Source organism: Panulirus ornatus, chromosome 10 (assembly GCF_036320965.1).
Source record: "Panulirus ornatus isolate Po-2019 chromosome 10, ASM3632096v1, whole genome shotgun sequence".
Classification (NCBI taxonomy): domain Eukaryota; kingdom Metazoa; phylum Arthropoda; class Malacostraca; order Decapoda; family Palinuridae; genus Panulirus; species Panulirus ornatus.
In genome coordinates, this window is record NC_092233.1 from 53,888,826 (window position 1) to 53,910,461 (window position 21,636).

A 21,636-nucleotide genomic window follows, 5' to 3' on the forward strand; every position below is an offset into this window, starting at 1 on the left:
ATTCATATAGTTCGGCTTCATTGGTACCATGTAAAGCTGCACCCGGAATCGTACGATACTTTTTCCATCAGTATGAGGGTGCGAGGTATAGTGAGGCACCAGAACCATTCCTGATCATTCGTTAACAAGGAACGAGGTAGTTAACACTAATCCCTTGGTCTCTGCTGCAGTAGACTACATCTCTCGCGAAAAGTAAGTATCTTGACCACATTAATACGCTGTGTTTACTAGACGCCACACGTTGTCGCCGTTTCAAGTACTTTGCTTTTGTAATGTCAACCATGGCTTTAGTTACAGTTGTATTTATTGCTCATTGGCCTTACTGCTGAGACTGAGCTCAAATTCCGAAGTGCGAAGGCGAATAAACAACTGAATCCTGTTACTTTAGTTATAAGTCACAGCTAACTCATATTACTGTCCGTATAATTTGTACTATCCGCGCTTTGTCAGGTTGTAAATATTATTGTACCTGTTTGGTACATCCACTACCAGATTATTAATGGAAAGTACTGCGTTATGGGAAGAGCTCTTCCTTTATGGCTGTTTACGAGCCTCTACTGACTCTCCGTTGCATTTTCCTGATTACTTATTTTGATTAGTTTATGATTTTTTTTTTTTAAAGTGTAAGAACCATCACATAAGTAGGTAATGCATTTCATACAGGTGTCTACCCCGCTCATGATGTGAACGTATAATACTAGTTTACTCTCAGACTTTTAAAGTACAATTGGAGAACATGACTTCTACGTATTGTATATATATTTTTTGGCTGCACCTTACCTTCCTTACAGTAAATGTTCCATCTTATATGTTAAAGAAAATTTTAATTTTCTTTTTCAATGTAAACCGATAAGGCACGAGCAACTGACGCTATAAAAAAGGTCATGTCATTAACGATATCTTTTGGATATCTTTGGGAACATCGGTGAAGGGGGCAAGTATTAACAGGTAGTGATAAAGTGAGGAGATGAAGCGAGTAATTTGAAGGTTTGTTGAATGTGCTTGATGATAGCGTGGCAGATGTAGGGTGTTTTGGTCGGGCTGGTGTACGGAGAGAGAGGGTAAGAGAGAATGGTTTGGTTAAGAGAGGAGATAGTGAAAGTTTTGCGGAAGATGAAGTTCGGCAAGGCGGCAGGTTAGGATGGTATCACAGTAGAATTTATTAAGAAAGGGAGTGACTGTGTTCTTGATTGGTTGGTAAGGATATTCAGTGTATGTATGGATCATGGTGAAGTGCCTGATGATTGGCGGAATGCATGCACTGTGCCATTGTACAGAGGTAAAAAGGATAAAGTGAGGGTTCAAGCTACAGAGGCATAAGTGTGTTGAGTATTTCTGGGAAATTGTATTGGAGAGTATTGATCGAGAGGGTAACGGCATGTACAGAGCATCAGACTGGGGAAGAGCAGTGTGGTTTCAGAAGAGGTGCAAGATGTGTGGATCAGGTGTTTGTTTTGAAGAATGTGTGTGAGAAATACTTAGAAAAACAGATGAATTTATATGTAACATTTATGGATCTGGAGAAGGCATATGATAGGGTTGATAGAGATGCTTTTTGAAATGTCTTAAAGAGCATATAATGTGGGAGGTAAACTACTAGAAGCAGTGAAAAGTCTTTACCAAGGATGTAAGGCATGTGTATGAGTAGGAAGAGAGGAGAGTGATTGATTCTCAGTGAATGTCGGTCTGCCGCAGGGGTGTGTGATGTCCCCATGGTAGATTAATATGTTTATGGATGGGGTGGTTAGGTGAAGGTGAATGCAAAAGTTTTGGAGAGAGGGCGAGTGTGCAGTTTGTTGGTGATGAGAGGGCCTGTGAAGTGAGCCAGTTGTTTTTCGCTGATGATATAGTACCAAAAAGGATGATCATAGCCTAGATGTAGTGCTCCCGCATGCTACAAAGGTGTTCCGGGTTCGATCGTGTTCTGTTGGAGGTTTGTGCATTATATGATAGAGCGCGTTCATATATATATATATATATATATATATATATATATATATATATATATATATATATATATATATATATATATATATGGGGATAGGGGAGAAAGAATACTTCCCACGTATTCCCTGCGTGTCGTAGAAGGCGACTAAAAGGGGAGGGAGCGGGAGGGTGGAAATCCTCCCCTCTCACTTTTTTTTTTTTAATTTTCCAAAAGAGGGAACAGAGAAGGGGCCCAGGTGAGGATATTCCCTCAAGGGCCCAGTCCTCTGTTCTCAACGCTACCTCGCTAATGCGGGAAATGGCGAATAGTATGAAAGAAAAAAGAAACATATATAGGGGGTGACTATATTGATGACTGGTTGGGAAGGTTATTTAATGTATGTATGATTCATGGTGAGGTGCCTGAGGATTGGCGGAATGCTTGCATAGTGCCATTGTACAAAGGCAAAGGGGATAAGGAGTGCTCAAATTACAGAGGTATAAGTTTGTTAAGTATTCATGGTAAATTATATGGGAGGGTATTGATTGAGAGGGTGAAGGCATGTACAGAGCATCAGATTGGGGAAGAGCAGTGTGGTTTCAGAAGTGGTAGAGGATGTGTGGATCAGGTGTTTGCTTTGAAGAATGTATGTGAGAAATACTTAGAAAAGCAAATGGATTTGTATGTAGCATTTATGGATCTGGAGAAGGCATATGATAGAGTTGATAGAGATGCTCTGTGGAAGGTATTAAGAATATATGGTGTGGGAGGCAAGTTGTTAGAAGCAGTGAAAAGTTTTTATCGAGGATGTAAGGCATGTGTACGTATAGGAAGAGAGGAAAGTGATTGGTTCTCAGTGAATGTAGGTTTGCGACAGGGGTGTGTGATGTCTCCATGGTTGTTTAATTTGTTTATGGATGGGGTTGTTAGGGAGGTGAATGCAAGAGTTTTGGAAAGAGGGGCAAGTATGAAGTCTGTTGTGGATGGAAGAGCTTGGGAAGTGAGTCAGTTGTTGTTCGCTGATGATACAGCGCTGGTGGCTGATTCATGTGAGAAACTGCAGAAGCTGGTGACTGAGTTTGGTAAAGTGTGTGAAAGAAGAAAGTTAAGAGTAAATGTGAATAAGAGCAAGGTAATTAGGTACAGTAGGGTTGAGGGTCAAGTCAATTGGGAGGTAAGTTTGAATGGAGAAAAACTGGAGGAAGTAAAATGTTTTAGATATCTGGGAGTGGATCTGGCAGCGGATGGAACCATGGAAGCGGAGGTGAATCATAGGGTGGGGGAGGGGGCGAAAATCCTGGGAGCCTTGAAGAATGTGTGGAAGTCGAGAACATTATCTCGGAAAGCAAAAATGGGTATGTTTGAAGGAATAGTGGTTCCAACAATGTTGTGTGGTTGCGAGGCGTGGGCTATGGATAGAGTTGTGCGCAGGAGGGTGGATGTGCTGGAAATGAGATGTTTGAGGACAATGTGTGGTGTGAGGTGGTTTGATCGAGTAAGTAATGTAAGGGTAAGAGAGATGTGTGGAAATAAAAAGAGCGTGGTTGAGAGAGCAGAAGAGGGTGTTTTGAAATGGTTTTGGCACATGGAGAGAATGAGTGAGGAAAGATTGACCAAGAGGATATATGTGTCGGAGGTGGAGGGAACGAGGAGAAGTGGGAGACCAAATTGGAGGTGGAAAGATGGAGTGAAAAAGATTTTGTGTGATCGTGGCCTGAACATGCAGGAGGGTGAAAGGAGGGCAAGGAATAGAGTGAATTGGATCGATGTGGTATACCGGGGTTGACGTGCTGTCAGTGGATTGAATCAGGGCATGTGAAGCGTCTGGGGTAAACCATGGAAAGTTGTGTGGGGCCTGGATGTAGAAAGGGAGCTGTGGTTTCGGGCATTATTGCGTGGCAGCTAGAGACTGGGTGTGAACGAATGGGGCCTTTGTTGTCTTTTCCTAGTGCTACCTCGCACACATGAGGGGGGAGGGGGAAGGTATTCCATGTGTGGCGAGGTGGCGATGGGAGTGAATGGGGGCAGACAGTGTGAATTGTGTACATGGGTATATATGTATGTGTCTGTGTATGTATATATATGTGTACATTGAGATGTATAGGTATGTATATTTACGTGTGTGGACGTGTGTGTGTATACATTGGGTATGGGGGTGGGTTGGGCCATTTCTTTCGTCTGTTTCCTTGAGCTACCTCGCAAACGCGGAAGACAGCGACAAAGCAAAATAAATAATAAATAAATATATATATATATATATATATATATATATATATATATATATATATATATATATATATATATATATATATATATATATATATGTGTGTGTGTGTGTGTGTGTGTGTGTGTGTGTGTGTGTGTTTTTAAGTATACTTGATCGCCGTTTCCCGCGTCAGCGAGTTAGCACCAGGAAACAGACCATCCACTCACACACACCTATTAATTCACCAATTAACTTGTCCCTTAACATCATTGAACCTAATAACCTTGCTCTTATTCACGTTTACTCTCAACTTTCTCCTTTCGCACACTTTTCTAAACTCAGTCATCAACCTCTGCAGTTTCTCACACGAATCGGCCACTAGAACTGTATCATCGGCCAACAACAACTGACTCACTTCCCGGGCCCTCTCATCCACAACAGACTGCATAATCGCCTCTCTCTCTCTCTCTCTCTCTCTCTCTCTCTCTCTCTCTCTCTCTCTCTCTCTCTCTCTCTCTCTCTCTCTCTCCAAAACTCTTGCATTTACCTCCCTAACCACCCCATCCAAAAATAAATTAGATAACCATGGGGGCATTACACACCCCTGCCGCAGATCAACATTCACTAGGAACTTTTCACTGCTTCTAGCACCTTACATTCCACACCACATACTCTTAAAACTTTCCACAAAGCATCTCTGCAAAAGAAAGAGGCAGGAGGTCAAGAAAAAGGTGCAAGAGTTGAAAAGGAGGGCATATGAGAGTTGGGGTGAGAGGGTATCATTAAATTTTAGGGAGAATAAAAAGATGTTTTGGAAGGAGGTAAGTAACGTGTGTAAGACAAGGGAGCAAATGGGAACGTCTGTAAAGGGAGCAAACGGGGAAGTGATTACAGATAGTGATGGAGTGAGGAGATGGAGTGAGTATTTTAAAGGTTTGTTGAATGTGTTTGATGATAAAGTGGCAGATATAGGGTGTTTTGGACGGGGTGGCGTATGAAGTTACATGGTCAGGGAGGATGATTTAGTGAGGAGAGAAGAGGTAGTGAAAGCTTTGCGCAAGATGAAATCCGGCAAGGCGGCGGGTTTGGACGGTATTTCAGTGGAATGTATTTAAAAAAGGGGGTGACTGTGTTGTTGATTGGTTGGTAAGGATATTCAATGTATGTCTCGACCATGATAAAGTGCCTGAGGATTGGCGGAATGCATACATAGTGTCATTGTACAGAGGCAAAGGGAATAAAGGCGAGTGTTCAAACTACAGAGGCATAAGTTTGTTCAGTATTCCTGGGAAATTATATTGGAGGGTATTGATTGAGAGGGTGGAGGCATGTACAGAGAATCAGATTGGGGAAGAGCAGTGTGGTTTCCGAAGTGGTAAAGGATGTGTGGATCAGGTGTTTGCTTTGAAGAATGTATGTGAGAAATATTTAGAAAAACAAATGGATTTGTATGTAGCATATATATATATATATATGTATATATATATACATATATATATATATATATATATATATATATATATATATATATATATATATATTTATATATATATATATATATATATATATTTTTTTTTTTTTTTTTTTTTTTCATACTATTCGCTATTTCCCGCGATAGCGAGGTAGCGTTAAGAACAGAGGACTGGGCCTTTGAGGGAATATCCTCACCTGGCCCTCTTCTCTGTTCCTTCTTTTGGAAAATTAAAAAAAAAAAAAACGAGAGGGGAGGATTTCCAGCCCCCCGCTCCCTTCCCTTTTAGTCGCCTTCTACGACACGCAGGGAATACGTGGGAAGTATTCTTTCTCCCCTATCCCTATATATATATATATATTATGCATAGTCGCTGTCTCCCGCGTTAGCGAGGTAGCGCAAGGAAACAGACAAAAGAATGGCCCAACCCACCGACATACACATGCATATACATAAACGCCCACACATGCACATATACATACCTATACATTTCAACGTATACGTACATAGACATTCACAGACATATAGATTTATACACATGTACATATTCATACTTGCTGCCTTTATCCATTCTCGTCGTCACCCCGCCACACATGAAATAGCACCCCCTCCCCCCACCGCGCGCACGCGCGAGGTAGGGTTAGGAAAAGACAACAAAGGCCACATTCGTTCACTCTCAGTCTCTAACTGTCAAGTGTAATGCACCGAAACCACAGCTCCCTTTCTACATCCAGGCCCCACAAAACTTTCCATGGTTTACCCCAGACGCTTCATATGACCTGGTTCAATCCATTGGCAGCACGTCAACCCCGGTATACCACACCGTTCCAATTCACTCTATTCCTTGCACGCCTTTCACCCTCCTGTCTGTTCAGGCCCCGATCTCTCAAAATCTTTTTCACTCCATCCTCCTACATCTAAAATGGTCTCCCGCTTCTCTTTCTTCCCTCCACCTCTGACACATATATCCTTTGTCCGTCTTTCCTCACCCATTCTCTCCAAACCAACGCACCCTTTTCTGCTCTCTCAATACACTCTTTATTACCACACATCTCTCTTACCCTTTCATTACTTACTCGATCAAAACACCTCACACCACATATTGTTCTCAAACATTTCATTTGCAACACATCCACCCTCCTCCGCACAACCCTATCTATAGCCCATGCCTCGCAACCATGTAACATTGTTGAAACCACTTTTCCTTCAAGCATACCAATTTTTGCTCTCCGAGATGACGTTCTCGCCTTCCACACATTCTTCAACGCTCCCAGAACCTTCGCCCCCTCCTCCACCCTGGGGCTACAGTGGTGCCAAGCGTAACACCGATACATTTGAGAATGGATAAGTGACTCAGAACTGTGAACAGGAGATAAAAGTATTGAAATGTGTCGTCGGAAGGGAAGAAGTTTTTCAGTATCTTTTTTATTTAACCATATTTCCTCTAGACACTTTTCAGTTCATGATTACAATGTATGCAAGATGAATGTAACTGTATTTTTTTTTTTTAATATACAAGTTGAACATCCCTAATCCGAACACTTGAAATCTAAAATGCTCCAAAATTCAAAACGTTTTGAGCGGCGACATGACGTTACAAGTGTAAGATTCCACACCTAACCTCACTTGCTCATGCTGGGCTATGACGCTTTGTTGGCGCCAGTTTGCTACAAACCATGATCACTGCCAGAAGGCTCTAAGATACTTTAACCTGGATCCAATAGAATATATCTTCTCAAACTCATCATCAGTAAACTCTGGACCGCAAATACGTAATGCCCTAAGAAACATAGATTGGAAACAAACCTTCCATTGACACAGAGAACCTTTTACTTCTCCCTTTTCATAATAATTGTACTTTAATTCCCATTTTGCTTAAATCCTTTAATGTAAATGTTGCCTTCAGCAGCAATAATACTGTAATGAATATGTTAATTAGAAACTCACCAGAAAGTTCTCCTGGGTGCATCTATAAAGTGTTATGTAGAAATTGTGATAAGTTTTATGTTGGGCAGACTGGTAAGGATCTTTCTGTTAGACTTAAGCAACATAGATATAATAAAATAACAGGACAAGAATCAAATGCCTTGTTTAATCACGTTAAAAACTGTGATAATTGTAGTGACTGGAGTATTGCCATCTCAGTCATTAAACTCCAGTACCACGAGAAATATAATTGAATCCTCTATTAGTATATACACAAAGAATTATAATCTTAATATTAGTGAAGGTCTATACAAATTGGATAGCTTTATAGTTGATAAAAATTTGTATGCAATTCCCCATCTAGTCCACATAACAAGTTTATGATACGCTCGTTGTCAGTCTTGGACGCACCCGACCTCCATTCGGACAGTCACTTGTTTACCAAATGGCGTCCTAGCTACGTCTCTTCGTCGTATATCAAGTGAATGTTATATTTTTCTTGTATTTCCCCTGACGATGTGATTGTTACACGAAAGTGCACTTGGGAACTTTAGTGTTATATTTCCCAGTGGACTCGTAGGAATACACTTGATCACGCGCTAAATCGTGATCCTTTCCTATATATAGGGGAGAAAGAATACTTCCCACGTATTCCCTGCGTGTCGTAGAAGGCGACTAAAAGGGGAGGGAGCGGGGGGCTGGAAATCCTCCCCTCTTGGTTTTTTTTTTTTTTCCCAAAAAGAAGGAACAGAGAAGGGGGCCAGGTGAGGATATTCCCTCAAAGGCCCAGTCCTCTGTTCTTAACGCTACCTCGCTAATGCGGGAAATGGCGAATAGTATGAAAGAAAAAGAAAAGATATATATATATATATATATATATATATATATATATATATATATATATATATATATATATATATATATATATAATCATCTGTTGCCTGTTAAAGTCAACTGCTGTGCGCATGAAAGTATTTTAGTATTTCTTATAGTATTTCTGATACTGGAAAGAAGCCTTAAGAGTGCTCACAAAGCAAAAGGCATTCTCTCAGAGAAGGGTAAAATGCTGCCTCACTTTACTAGTTCAGGAGAGAAGCCATATGAATAGTTACAAAACCAGAAGACCTTCCTGAAGATTAATTTCGTGAAGCATATGAATACTCATACAGGAGAGAAACCACATGAATGTTCCCACTGACAGAAGTCGATCCCTGAGGAATATTTTGATAAGGCAGATGATAATTCATACAGGAGAGAAGCCATTCACATGCTGACACTGAGAAAGGTCCTTCACCTGAAGGAATACATATGTGGAGCCTATCATACAGGAGAGAAATCACAAGAATGTTCACTGAGCCAGATGACCCTTCCATGGAGGCATGGTCTAATGCGGCATGTAACTACTCACACAGGAAAAATGCCACTGTTTACATCCCATTCGGCCTTCTCCGAGAAGATTGATATGGTAATGCACAGAAGTATTCAATAAAGAAAGAAAGTATATGAATGTTTACAATGCCAAAGGATCTTTACTCGAAAGATTCATATGTCATATGAATGTTCATAAAGAAAAACCATATAGACGTTCGCTTTGTTAGATGTCTGTCTTCAAAAGAAATACTTTACTGGACCTTATGACCATCCTTACAGGAGAGAAACCATATGAATGTTCACACTGTCAAAAGACCTCCTGGAGAGGTCTTATAGAGCAACATACAGCTCTTCACAGAAGAGAGAAGCCATTTGAATATATGTTCACAGCAACAAAAAAACCTTCCGAAAGAGCCATGAACCATATGCATATAGAATTAAGAGGGAAGCCATATTAATGGTCACATTACCAAGCACCATCTAGCGAAGTAGTTTTCGTATAGTGCACAATATGCTTGAGAGAAGCCATAATAGTGTTCACAATGAAAAGACATTCTCGTAATACTGTAATTTATTGCAGTACGTGAGTGCTACAGTACAGCGTATGTTCAGTGCCCTCCGATGCGTCATGACACACCTACATCCAACTGTGAGAGTAACACTGTGAACAACATGGCTCTAGCACTTGCACGCAATGACTGGCTGGACAAGAGGTAGTCTGTTAACTAATGACGGGCGATGATTGACCTTCCGTGTATGATACTATTAGGTTATTGGAATTACAGCATATCAAACAGGATTGCCACTGAATATGCTGTTTAGCACCTATGATATGTGCTGTGCTTGTTCAAGACTGTTTTCCAAGAGGTTTTGAAACTTGAGCTTGCCGTGTATACGTATTCACTGATAGACTTAACAATTGTAAGTTAAGGTGACGCATATGTTTAATATGTTATATAATTGCCATAATACACTCATTTGAATTTCCCAGTTTAAGATTTCAGTTCATAATGAGTTTTATCATTTTCACCATAAAATGCAAACTATTCACTTACCTTCCATACGTCTTAAATAGAAGAGATAGTTCATTAATTTTTTTATCAATAGGCATCACGTGAAGAACCTTTCCAAATTCTGGCCTCTCTGACAATTTACATTGTCCAGTATTCTTGAAGGGGCGTATGTGCAACAACAAGCGACTCTCATCCAGTGAAATGAGAAAAAACATAAGGCTTGGTTATTTGTTTTCAAGTTAACCTTTCCCAAAACGACTAGAGCCTAACCTTACTTGGAAACTTTCTATCGCCATGGATCTCGAATCTTTTTCTGATAATGATGAGCCTTAGCACATAGATGGTGAACCTGCATTCGTTCACCAATTCTGGTACGAGTTGAGGGTAATGATGCAGCTGACTAAAACTTTTAGGCCATGTTGCTGTTCCATATTTTTATGTCCATATCATTATTTCTGGTCAACGAATCTGTCTAAAGAGAAAAAAACAATAAAATGTTGTTATCGTAATTATTAAGTATTAGTTGGGTTTCCCGGCGATTCCCGGGAAAAATGGATGAAAAAATACCATCTCTCACTGGGCTTTCCTTTACACCAATGTTTTCTTCCGTTGCAGAATATCTTTTCATCCCCACTCAGGCCGTTTTCTTTGATGAGTAGTGTACATTTTCTGTAAACTTACCTTCAAAAACGTTCTAAGAATAGAGCACTTGGAGCCATCAGTGTATACTTCAGTCTTTTTAATATCTTTATTTATGGAAAGTTTAGGAAACTTCGGCATTTAGCACAACGCCAGGTACATTAAAAGGTGTTGATAGACTGTTTTTGCGAGTGATGTACGTCGCTCATAAACCCTCTTCCCATGTCGCTCTAATTGCAAAATCTTAACTCGTTCCCTGCTAGCAGTCTGCTCATGAACTGCTTCATGGGTTGTCTCATTCTCTTGCGTTGGTTGTCTTTCATTCTACTGTTTGTCTCTGTAGTAAAAAGATTCGTTCGTTTTTGTTTTTTCCTCCATGTACTGTCATGTGTCATCGCTTGTGGACCAGAGCGCTCGAGCCTCGTCTCAACTAGGCATCACACTCTTTAAGGATGGGTGGTAGTAGTTACACTTTATTATAACTGCATCTTGTTATAATCACGGGACCAGTTTTCAAGACATACGTTGCCAGAGTTAAGCAAAGGGCAGTGACTTGAGCAACGACCACCCTCCAACATAATTATATGATTATATATAGCGTTGGAGGGAAAAAAATAGAACCTTATGCTTTAATTTGCCCCTTCAAAACAATTACTTATTTAGTCGGGGTAACCGGTTTGCTCAGCTATGTGCCTTTAAACTAACCCAAGGACTCTACTGCTGTGTGCAGGACTTTGGTGCGAACTAAATTTGTTTTATTGGAGAAATTCACATTAAGACAAAATTACAGCAGAAAAAAAAAATAATCTAAGAACACTGCAGAGTAAACAAAATTAGATCATTTTAGGTCTATCTAAACTCTGATAGGTGATCAAAAGTCATTACAACACTTTAATGTTGTTGCAGGATTTTATGACTCAAAATCATTCAAACGACTCCGGACATATGTGTAAGGACTTCGAAGGTCTTCTTGGCCTTCGACTGCTAGCTTAGCTGAAGATGATTTCCTAGAATACGAACCCCGGAAGCGCTATGGCTAAAGAGTCCTTTAGATATTCCATGAAAATATCTTGTGAACAAATGAGCTCCTGTCAATATATGATTTTCAAACATGGAAGGACTTTGCTAAATGACTACCGGTGAGTGGTATGCCTGGAAGCTGGTGCCTCATGGGTAATTACATCAGTGTACAGAGCGAGTTTTGTACCTGTGGGCTGTTGCAATTGTTGTGTAGTAATTCCAGATAGAGGGTGGATTGGTTAACGTCTGTCTTAAGACTTCTTTAATTGGTTTTAGTGCAGTGCTCGATATCAACCATGATTCCTTGTTCTAGTACTGTTTTCCATGACTGCCAGACGTATGGCGTGGAAGATACAGTTAAATCTTTATTTACTTGAACCATCTGCTAATTAAGGCCTTTGGTGTCTGTAACATGTTTTATAGTACACTCTACATCAAGAAAAAAAGGACCTCCACTCTCATGACTGGTATTCTTAAGCCTTTATCAATCGTGTTCGCGAAATGTCCAAATTTCCCATCAATTATGAGATAAGGTAATTTAATCAGCCAATCAGATAATCAATCGATTTCTTTTAAGCATGATGTTTCTGAGATACTAATATATGATGTCAAGCATAACATTAACATTTTAGTGCGCCAAGAGTCTATGGAAACAGCTGATTAATCTAGTTTTTTTTTTTTTAAATTGATGACCCTGAACTCATGCCTGGGTTCAATTGCTGGTCTTGCACTCCTTACATCACAATTTTTTTTTTTACTTACGGAGTAACAAATTTCGTAACATCAGACATGAAGTATAAGTGAGATAATAGTCTAGGAAAATTTTAAACTTAAATGTGTTGCTGCATCACATCATCGTTACAGCTGTTGCTACCACGCTACCATTGCAAGCAACCAACTTCAGCCATGGTTTGTGGAAGTGGTGCCCGAAACCATCTTTCACCCTCTGTGTCGGTATTACTGATCTTTCCCTTTAGAATTTTGTAGCCAGGCTAGGTGGATATGATTTTCCCTTACATAGGCAATACATCTGTTTCTCTGCATCTTTATACTGTTTCGCACTTGTTCTTTTGTTTTTCATTGGACGGTCAGGCCTTGGGGTTTTGTATCTATTATAAGAGCACGTCATGAATGACATTAGTACAATAAGAGCGATGACAGTGGGACAACTAAAACGACATCTTGGTTGAAGAGCGTTTCTTAGACGCCCAGAAGGCAGTATACTGCCTTTCAAAGCACTTTCAGCTTTGTAATATGATTACCATACACGATATCGCATGTAAATCACTATGATTCTCATTTATTTCTATTTTGCCAGTTGTGGTACTGTGTATCAGCGTGCGTTACCCTCTCTACTGCAGGTGGTGATCATGTCGAGAGGCGGGGGAGGAGTAGTGCTGCTGCTGGTGATGTGGCTTGGGTCTGCCCATCCGGCCGTCCTTCTTCACAATCCAAGTAATGTATTCCCCGATGCTTTTGATTTTTTTTTTCTTGCTTGTGAGCCTTTTTATTTTGCTTTATGCATTTCGGACTGAATTAATTTGTTCTTTATTATACAAGTAACATACGTCTGTTTACAAGCGGTATGTAATATTATGCAATTTAGATGTGCTGCTTTTTCTCCAAAGAAATCTGATTGAACAACTCGATATCATGCATTTTTTTTTTTCACTGTCATTCTTTCTGAACCCAGATCCAGGCCATTTATGTGTAAACGAGGGCGTGGGCTGCTCCCAGCTACAAGACTTGTCAGCGGGGTTACTTTCTTGCACACCCGTGAGAGACAGGTAAGGCAATTTATAGCAAAATCTGTGATAATCTGTGATTACAGTAGATGGTATGGGTATGTGCGAGTGCTTGGTACGCGTAGTGCTGTGTTCGGAAGGCGGGTGACAAATGTCTCGTTATCAGTGAAACACGTCTGACGAGTATTTACTTAATACATCAGGTGTGTGATGTGTGTGGCAGATGTATACTAGTTGTGAGGTAAGACTTTTAACGTGTGGCTGCGATGTGTTTGTGATGTCTTCAAGATGTGTAGCACACGTTATTATGATTTAGTAGGCATGGGACTTATACCAACCATGGCAGATATATGGCAGGCTTGAAGCAAACTTGTGAACGGTGCGCGGCACGTATGTGGAAGGTGTAACGTGAAACACAAGTGTTGTAGCGAAATAGATACGTGCAAGTGTTGGGGAGACGTTTGACAGATTTGGAATAGATGTATGACAAGTATGGGGTAGGCATGGAACCAAATCTTGCTCAGCAAAATAAGGCTTTGCGAATGCTTATCAGTGCCTCTAGATCTACGAGCCAGTGACAAGTTTCCAACAATATTTGGATGAATTATGACCATCACCAGCCCTAGGCGTGGAGTTAGAGAGCCCACGAAGTACCACAGTATTTCAGACACGTCTTATTGCAACTTTGGAAGCAGATTTCAGAGGAATAAGGAAAACTGATCGACCAGCTTGCTTTCAAAGGTGCATCTATATTCTGTATTAGAATGTTGAATATCCTTCATGTACACGGGATATACAAATGTACATTTGGTGATGCTTAAAGGAAAGATTATGTTGCTACCTCCCTTATCAAAAACCTTGCATTCATTTATTGCTGGATATTTGAATTAGAACTGTGGTACGTTATGCTTGCCTCGGCTGCAGTGATGAGTCCGCAGACCAGATGCGTGGCAGGATGTGCGGGCAATGTATTCAAACGATTAAGCGACCCTTGGCCTTTATTGCTGTAAAGCATGTCAGTGACTGATCTAGTTCACCTCGGAGCAAGCTTGCAGGTCTTGAAAAACATGGGGAAGCGCCTTCCAGGCGTTGATTTCTTACACTGTGAGTATATGAGGGAGATCACAAGATCCCAGAATCCGCAGCAGTTTTTATTATTGTTTCCGAATTACACCAAGACCCATTTCTATGAATCCTTTTGTTACCCAGAACCTTTCCAAAGGCTTCTGCAGCTTAAGGCTGCAGTCTTTTTTTTTTTTTTTTACTCACGGTGGCACCAGTTGGCACTGGTAAACATGGTGCTGTTGACGTTCGTGGCACTACAGGTGATGGTAGACTATGGGTTTCCAGTGGATTTGTGAAGCCTCATCAGGGTTTTTATGAGATACAAATCCAGGATCTACAAGTGTATTTAACATAGGCTGTTTCGTTAGAGCAGAACACTCCTCTGGCACATAAGCTTTGCTCAAAGCTACATGATTTTGGCAAAAGTAAAATGGATGATCAGGAAAGTAAGAAAAAGGAAAAAAGTCACCATCGAGAGGAGTGACGTAATACCAAGAAGGGTACATCAACCCTAAAAAGTTAGGAACCTTTTGTTGAATTTGGTCTTTGTCTGTTACTTGTACGTGTTACTTGTACTTGACTAGTGCTATAAACCTGACACATGAAAAGCCTATTTGTAATGCACACCCAATTACGGGAAAGTATCAGTATGGAACTCTAGGAGTGATATTATCTTAAAGTCATTGCATTTGTAAACCGCCACCAGCCTGAGACCGCCCGGATCCTCCTTGATTGTAGACAATCTGGCAACTGACGTAGAGGCTCGCAGTAAAGAACAGCAAAAGTTAACTTTGTGAGAAAGGAATTAAATAAAACCTTCTTACAGATTCTATTTTAAACTCTCCTGAACTTGCCAGTTTCAGGCCTGCTAGTGTGATTGTGTCACGAGCTTTAACCTTTCCCCTAAACTAATATCAGAAAATATATTATGGACGCTATGTCACACATACTAAAGAGGGCCAAAGTATTCTTGAGTAGACTTATCCAAGGGGAAATGTTGACCACTTTCTGTAGGAAGATTGTAAACATAATTTAATTGCCTGTTGATGCTAGAGGAATGGACCTATTGTTTTGAAATGGAAGCGATATACAATGGAGGCCAGGCTGTTGGAACTGGATATTGCTCTGTGCAGTCTTAGCTTGCTTCTTGGATGCGATACAAGTTGGAGTTTTCCTCTGTATCATACAAATTGGAGTTTTCTTAGCTCTAAAGTTAGTTGATTTATGAATCAGGATTAGTTAATTCTCCAAATAATTAATTTATGCTTGAGATAAACATTCTCTCCAATAAACATCGAATCATTTATTGGGTTACTTTAATAACGTGGTTGTGATAGTGTTCATCTCAACATTGAGTAATTTATTGTTTCCCGTTTGGTTAGGAGTCGGTTGTTGTGCATGCAAGGTAACTAATAAGAAGGTATTTAGGATGACGCAAGGTTCAGCTGTTAGGGGCAGTTGACAAGTGTTTGTAGGGAGAGAGAGAGAGAGAGAGAGAGAGAGAGAGAGAGAGAGAGAGAGAGAGAGAGAGAGAGAGAATGGTAAGAAAGGCCTTGGTATGTGTGAGAGTTGTTATGTATTAGGCTGTTGTGATATCTTGCCACCCTGATGACGTACAGTGAGGGTAGCAACACACACTATCTATGTATCTATCTATCTACCTAGCTAAGGCTCAGTCCTCTGTTCTTAACGCTACCTCGCCATCGCGGGAAATGGCGAATATATATATATATATATATATATATATATATATATATATATATATATATATATATATATATATATATATATATATATATATATATATATATATATATATATATATATATCTTTTTTTTCTTTCAAACTATTCGCCATTTCCCGCGTTAGCGAGGTAGCGTTAAGAACAGAGAACTGGGCCTTTGAGGGAATATCCTCACCTGGCCCCCTCTGTTCCTTCTTTTGGAAAATTAAAAAAAGAACGAGAGGGGAGGATTTCCAGCCCCCCGCTCCCTCCCCTTTTAGTCGCCTTCTACGACACGCAGGGAATACGTGGGAAGTATTCTTAATCCCCTATCCCCAGGGATAATATATATATATATATATATATATATATATATATATATATATATATATATATATATATAAATTTATTCATTTATACCTAACCGCTTTTTCATCCGTAGTTGTCTCAGAAACATGCAAACTCTGGCTTTAATGTGCATATATTCACTCTCCAGCTGTTATGTATAATTAACTGAAACCAGAGCCTACCGTCCACAGCCAAGCCCCCACAATAGTTCTGTGGTTTACCATGACCTCTTGATGTGTCTTGATTAAACCAATTAATTGCACAAACCCCCATATACCACACAGAACCGTTTCACTGTCCAGTGCATGCTACATGGGCTCCCTCACTCCATCTATATACTTATTATTTGATATCCCTCTCTCCGTTGTCTTTGCTCATTCCACATGTCCAAACCATTCCAGCATACTCTAGCAGTCATTCATACTATGCTTACTGTCACACCTCGTTCATATACTGTAATGAGATACATGATTGACATGCCTCACATCACACATTGTCCTTTCAGGTTTGTTCTATTCCAGACCCACCCCTCTTCCTTTCTCTTGCATTGAAGGCCCAAGACACACATTCAAAGGACACCTGCGGGGCTACAATGCTTTCAAACATACCCATCTTTGCACAGACAGTGAACTCTCCTTCCTCAATTCCTGTCTGCCTCCAAAGATTCGATCCGCTGCCAAATGCACTTCCTGGTGCCTAAAGCGTTCCCATTTCATCCAAGACCTTCCATTCAAACTCGCACTCAAACCATCCAGTCTCCCCACTCCTCAACCATTCCCGCAACATTTTATTACCGTGCGTTTATCCACGTTAACTCAACTTCTTCCTTCCACAGACAGACTCTCCCGCACCCCACCTTCTGGAATTTTTCACCCAAGTCCAGAGCCATGAGTGAGGAAAGATTAAACAAACAGGATACATATATGTCAGAGTTGGAGGGAACAAGGAGAAGTGGCAGACCAAATTGGAGGTGGAAGGGTGGAGTGAAAATGAATTTGAGGGATCGGGGCCTGAAGATTCAGGAGGGTGAAGCGTGCAAGGAATAGAGTGAATTGTAACGATGTGTTATGCCGGGTTCCACGTGTTGTCATTGGACTGAATTAGGGCATGTAAAGCGTCTGGGGTAATACGGTGGAAAAGTCTGTGGGGCTTGGATGTGGATAGGGAGTTGTGGTTTCGATGTATTACACATTACCGCTGGAGTTTGAGTGTGAACGAATGTGGTCTTTTTTGTCTGTTTTCCTGGCGCTAATCCGTTGACGTAGGTGTTGGCGATGCTGTTTTCTTTGGGGCAGGGTGGCGCCATAATGGATGAAGGCAAGCGAATATGAATATGTACTATGTGTATATATGTATATGGGTCTTCGTCTGTTTCCTACCACTACCTCGCTGATGCGGGAAACAAAGTATATCCATATGAATTATATATATATATATATATATATATATATATATATATATATATATATATATATATATATATATATATATATATATATTATTTATTATAGTTTGTCGCTGTCTCCCGCGTTAGCGAGGTAGTGCAAGGAAACAGGCGAAAGAATGGCCAAACCAATCCACATACACATGATATACATACACGTCTACACACGCACATTTACATATCTATACATCTCAACATATATATACACACAGAAACATTTACATATATACACATGTACATAATTCATACTGTCTGCCCTTATTCATTCCCATCGCCACCCCGCCACACATGAAATAACAACCCCCTTTCCCCGCATGCGCGCGAGGTAGCGCTAGGAAAAGACAACAAAGGCCAAATTCGTTCACACTCAGTCTCTAGTTGTCATGTATAATGCAACGAAACCACAACTCCCTTTCCACATCCAGGTCCCACACAACATTCCATTGTTTATCCCAGACGCTTTACATGCCCTGGTTCAATCCATTGACAGCACGTCGACCCCGGTATGCCACATCGTTCCAATTCACTCGATTCCTTGTACGCCTTTCACCCTCCTGCATGTTCAGGCCCCGATCACTCAAAATCTTTTTCACTCCATCTTTCCACCGCCAATTTGGTCTCCCACTTCTCCTTGTTTCTTCCACCTCTGACACATATATCCTCTTTGTCAATCTTTCCTCGTTCATTCTCTCCATGTGACCAAACCATTTCAAAACACCCTCCTCTGCTCTCTCAACCACACTCTTTTTATCACTCGATCAAACCACCTCACAGCACATATTATCCTCAAACATCTCATTTCCAGCACATTCACCCTCCTCCACACAACTCTATTTATAGCCCAGGCCTCGCAATCATATAACGTTGCTGGAACCACTATTCCCTCAAACACACCCATTTTTGCTTTCCAAGATAACCTCCTCGACTTCCACACATTTTCCAACGCTCGAAGAACTTTCGCCCCCTCCCCCACCCTATGATTCACTTCCGCTTCTATGGTTGAATACGCTGCCAAATCTAATCCCAGATATCTAAAACACTTCACTTCCTCCAGTTTTTCTCCATTCAAACTTACCTCCCAATTGACATGTCCCTCAACCCTACTGTACCTAATAACCTTGCTCTTATTCACATTTACTCTCAGCTTTCTTCTTTCACACACTTTACCAAACTCAGTCACCAGCTTCTGCAGTTTCTCACATGAATCAGCCACTAGCGCTGTATCATCAGCGAACAACAACTGACTCATTTCCCAAGCTGTCTCATCCACAACAGACTGCATACTTGCTCATCTTTCCAAAACTCTTGCATTCACCTCCCTAACAACCCTATCCATAAACAAATTAAACAACCATGGAAACATCACGCATCCCTGCCGCAAACCAACATTCACTGAGAACCAATCACTTTCCTCTCTTCCTACACGTACACATGCCTTACATTCTTGATAAAAACTTTTCACTGCTTCTAACAACTTGCCTCCCACACCATATATTCTTAATACCTTCCACAGAGCATCTCTATCAACTCTATCATATGCCTTCTCCAGATCCATAAATGCTACGTACAGATCAATTTGCTTTTCTAAGTATTTCTCACATTCTTCAAAGCAAACACCTGATCCACACATCCTCTACCACTTCTGAAACCACACTGCTCTTCCCCAATCTGATGCTCTCTACATGCCTTCACCCTCTCAATCAATACCCTCCCATATAATTTCCTAGGAATACTCAACAAACTTAAACCTCTGTAACTTGAGCACTCACTTTTATCCCCTTTGCCTTTGTACAATGGCACTATGCAAGCATTCTGCCAATCCTCAGGCACCTCACCATGAGTCATACATACATTAAATAACTCTACCAACCAGTCAACAATACAGTCACCCCCTATTTTAATAAATTCCACTGCAGTACCATTCAAACCGGCTGCCTTGCCGGCTTTCATCTTCCGCAAAGCTTTAACTACCTCTTCTCTGTTTACCAAATCATTCTCTCTCACCCTCTCACTTTGTACACCACCTCGACCAAAACACCCTATATTTGCCATTCTATCATCAAAGACATTCAGCAAACCTTCAAAATACTCACTCCATCTCCTCACGTCACCATTGCTTGTTATCACCTCCCCATTAGCCCCATTCAATGAAGTTTCCATTTGTTCCCTTTTATTACGCACTTTATTTACCTCCTTCCAAAACATCTTTTTATTCTCCCTAAAATTTAATTATACTCTCTCACCCCAACTCTCATTTGCCATCTTTTTCACCTCTTGCACTTTTCTCTTGACCTCCTGCCTCTTTCTTTTATACATCTCCCACTCATTTGCATTATTTCCTTGCAAAAATCGTCCAAAAGTCTCTCTCTTCTGTTTCATTAATAACCTCACTTCTTCATCCCACCACTCACTACCCTTTCTAATCTGCCCGCCTCCCTTGCTTCTCATGCCACAAGCATCTTTTGCACAAGCCATCACTGCTATCCCTAAATACATCCCATTCCTCCCCCACTCCCCTTACGTCCTTTGTTCTCACCTTTTTCCATTCTGTATACAGTCTCTCCTGGTACTTCCTTACAAAACTCGTCTTCCCAAGCTCACTTACTCTCACCACTGTCTTCACCCCAACATTTTCTCTTCTTTTCTGAAAATCTTTGCAAATCTTCGCCTTCGCCTCCACAAAATAATGATCAGACATCCTTCCAGTTGCACCTCTCAGCCCATTAACATCCAAAAGTCTTTCTTTCGCGCGCCTATCAATTAACACGTAATCCATTAACGCTCTCTGGCCATCTCTCCTACTTACATACGTATACTTATGTATATCTCGCTTTTTAAACCAGGTATTCCCGATCACCAGTCCTTTTTCAGCACATAAATCTACAATCTCTTCACCATTTCCATTTACAACACTGAACACCCCATGTATACCAATTATTCCCTCAACTGCCACGTTACTTACCTTTGCATTCAAATCACCCATCACTATAACCCGGTCTCATGCATCAAAACTACTAACACACTCACTCAGCTGCTCCCAAAACACTTGCCTCTCATGATCTTTCTTCTCATGCCCAGGTACATATGCACCAATAATCACCCATCTTTCTCCATCCACTTTGCAGTTTACCCATATTAATCGAGAGTTTACTTTCTTACATTCTATCACATACTCCCACAACTCCTGTTTCAGGAGTACTGCTACTCCTTCCCTTGCTCTTGTCCTCTCACTAACCCCTGACTTCACTCCCCAGACATTTCCAAACCACTCTTCCCCTTTACCCTTGAGCTTCGTTTCACTCAGAGCCAAAACATCCAGGTTCCTTTCCTCAAACGTACTACCTATCTTTCCTTTTTCTCATCTTGGTTACATTCGCACACATTTAGACACCCCGTGGATTCATAGGAATATCTGGGAGCGTTGAAGAATGTGTGGATGTCGAGAACATTATCTCGGAAAGCAAAAATGGGTATGTTTGAAGGAATAGTTGTTCCAACAATGTTATATGGTTGCGAGGCGTGGCTATGGATAGAGTTGTGTGGAGGAGGGTGGATGTGCTGGAAATGAGATGTTTGAGGACAATATGTGATGTGAGGTGGTTTGATCGAGTAAGTAATAATAGGGTAAGAGAGATGTGTGGTAATAAAAAGAGTGTGGTTGAGAGAGCAGAAGAGGGTGTTTTTAAATGGTTTGGGCACATGGAGAGAATGAGTGAGGAAAGATTGACCAAGAGGATA

At 40.7% G+C, this 21,636-nt stretch overlaps 1 protein-coding gene across 1 annotated transcript in view; it reads left to right on the top strand.

The window, feature by feature from the left end:
* The first annotated feature begins 73 nt into the window (after positions 1–73).
* Positions 74–21,636, top strand: part of LOC139750955 (uncharacterized) — a 247,202-nt gene continuing 225,639 nt past the window's right edge. The window contains exons 1-3 of the mRNA XM_071665896.1: positions 74–192; positions 12,935–13,028; positions 13,267–13,360. Coding sequence (XP_071521997.1) covers positions 12,944–13,028; positions 13,267–13,360 — 179 coding nt within the window. The 5' untranslated portion in view covers positions 74–192; positions 12,935–12,943. The remainder of the gene's footprint in view (positions 193–12,934; positions 13,029–13,266; positions 13,361–21,636) is intronic.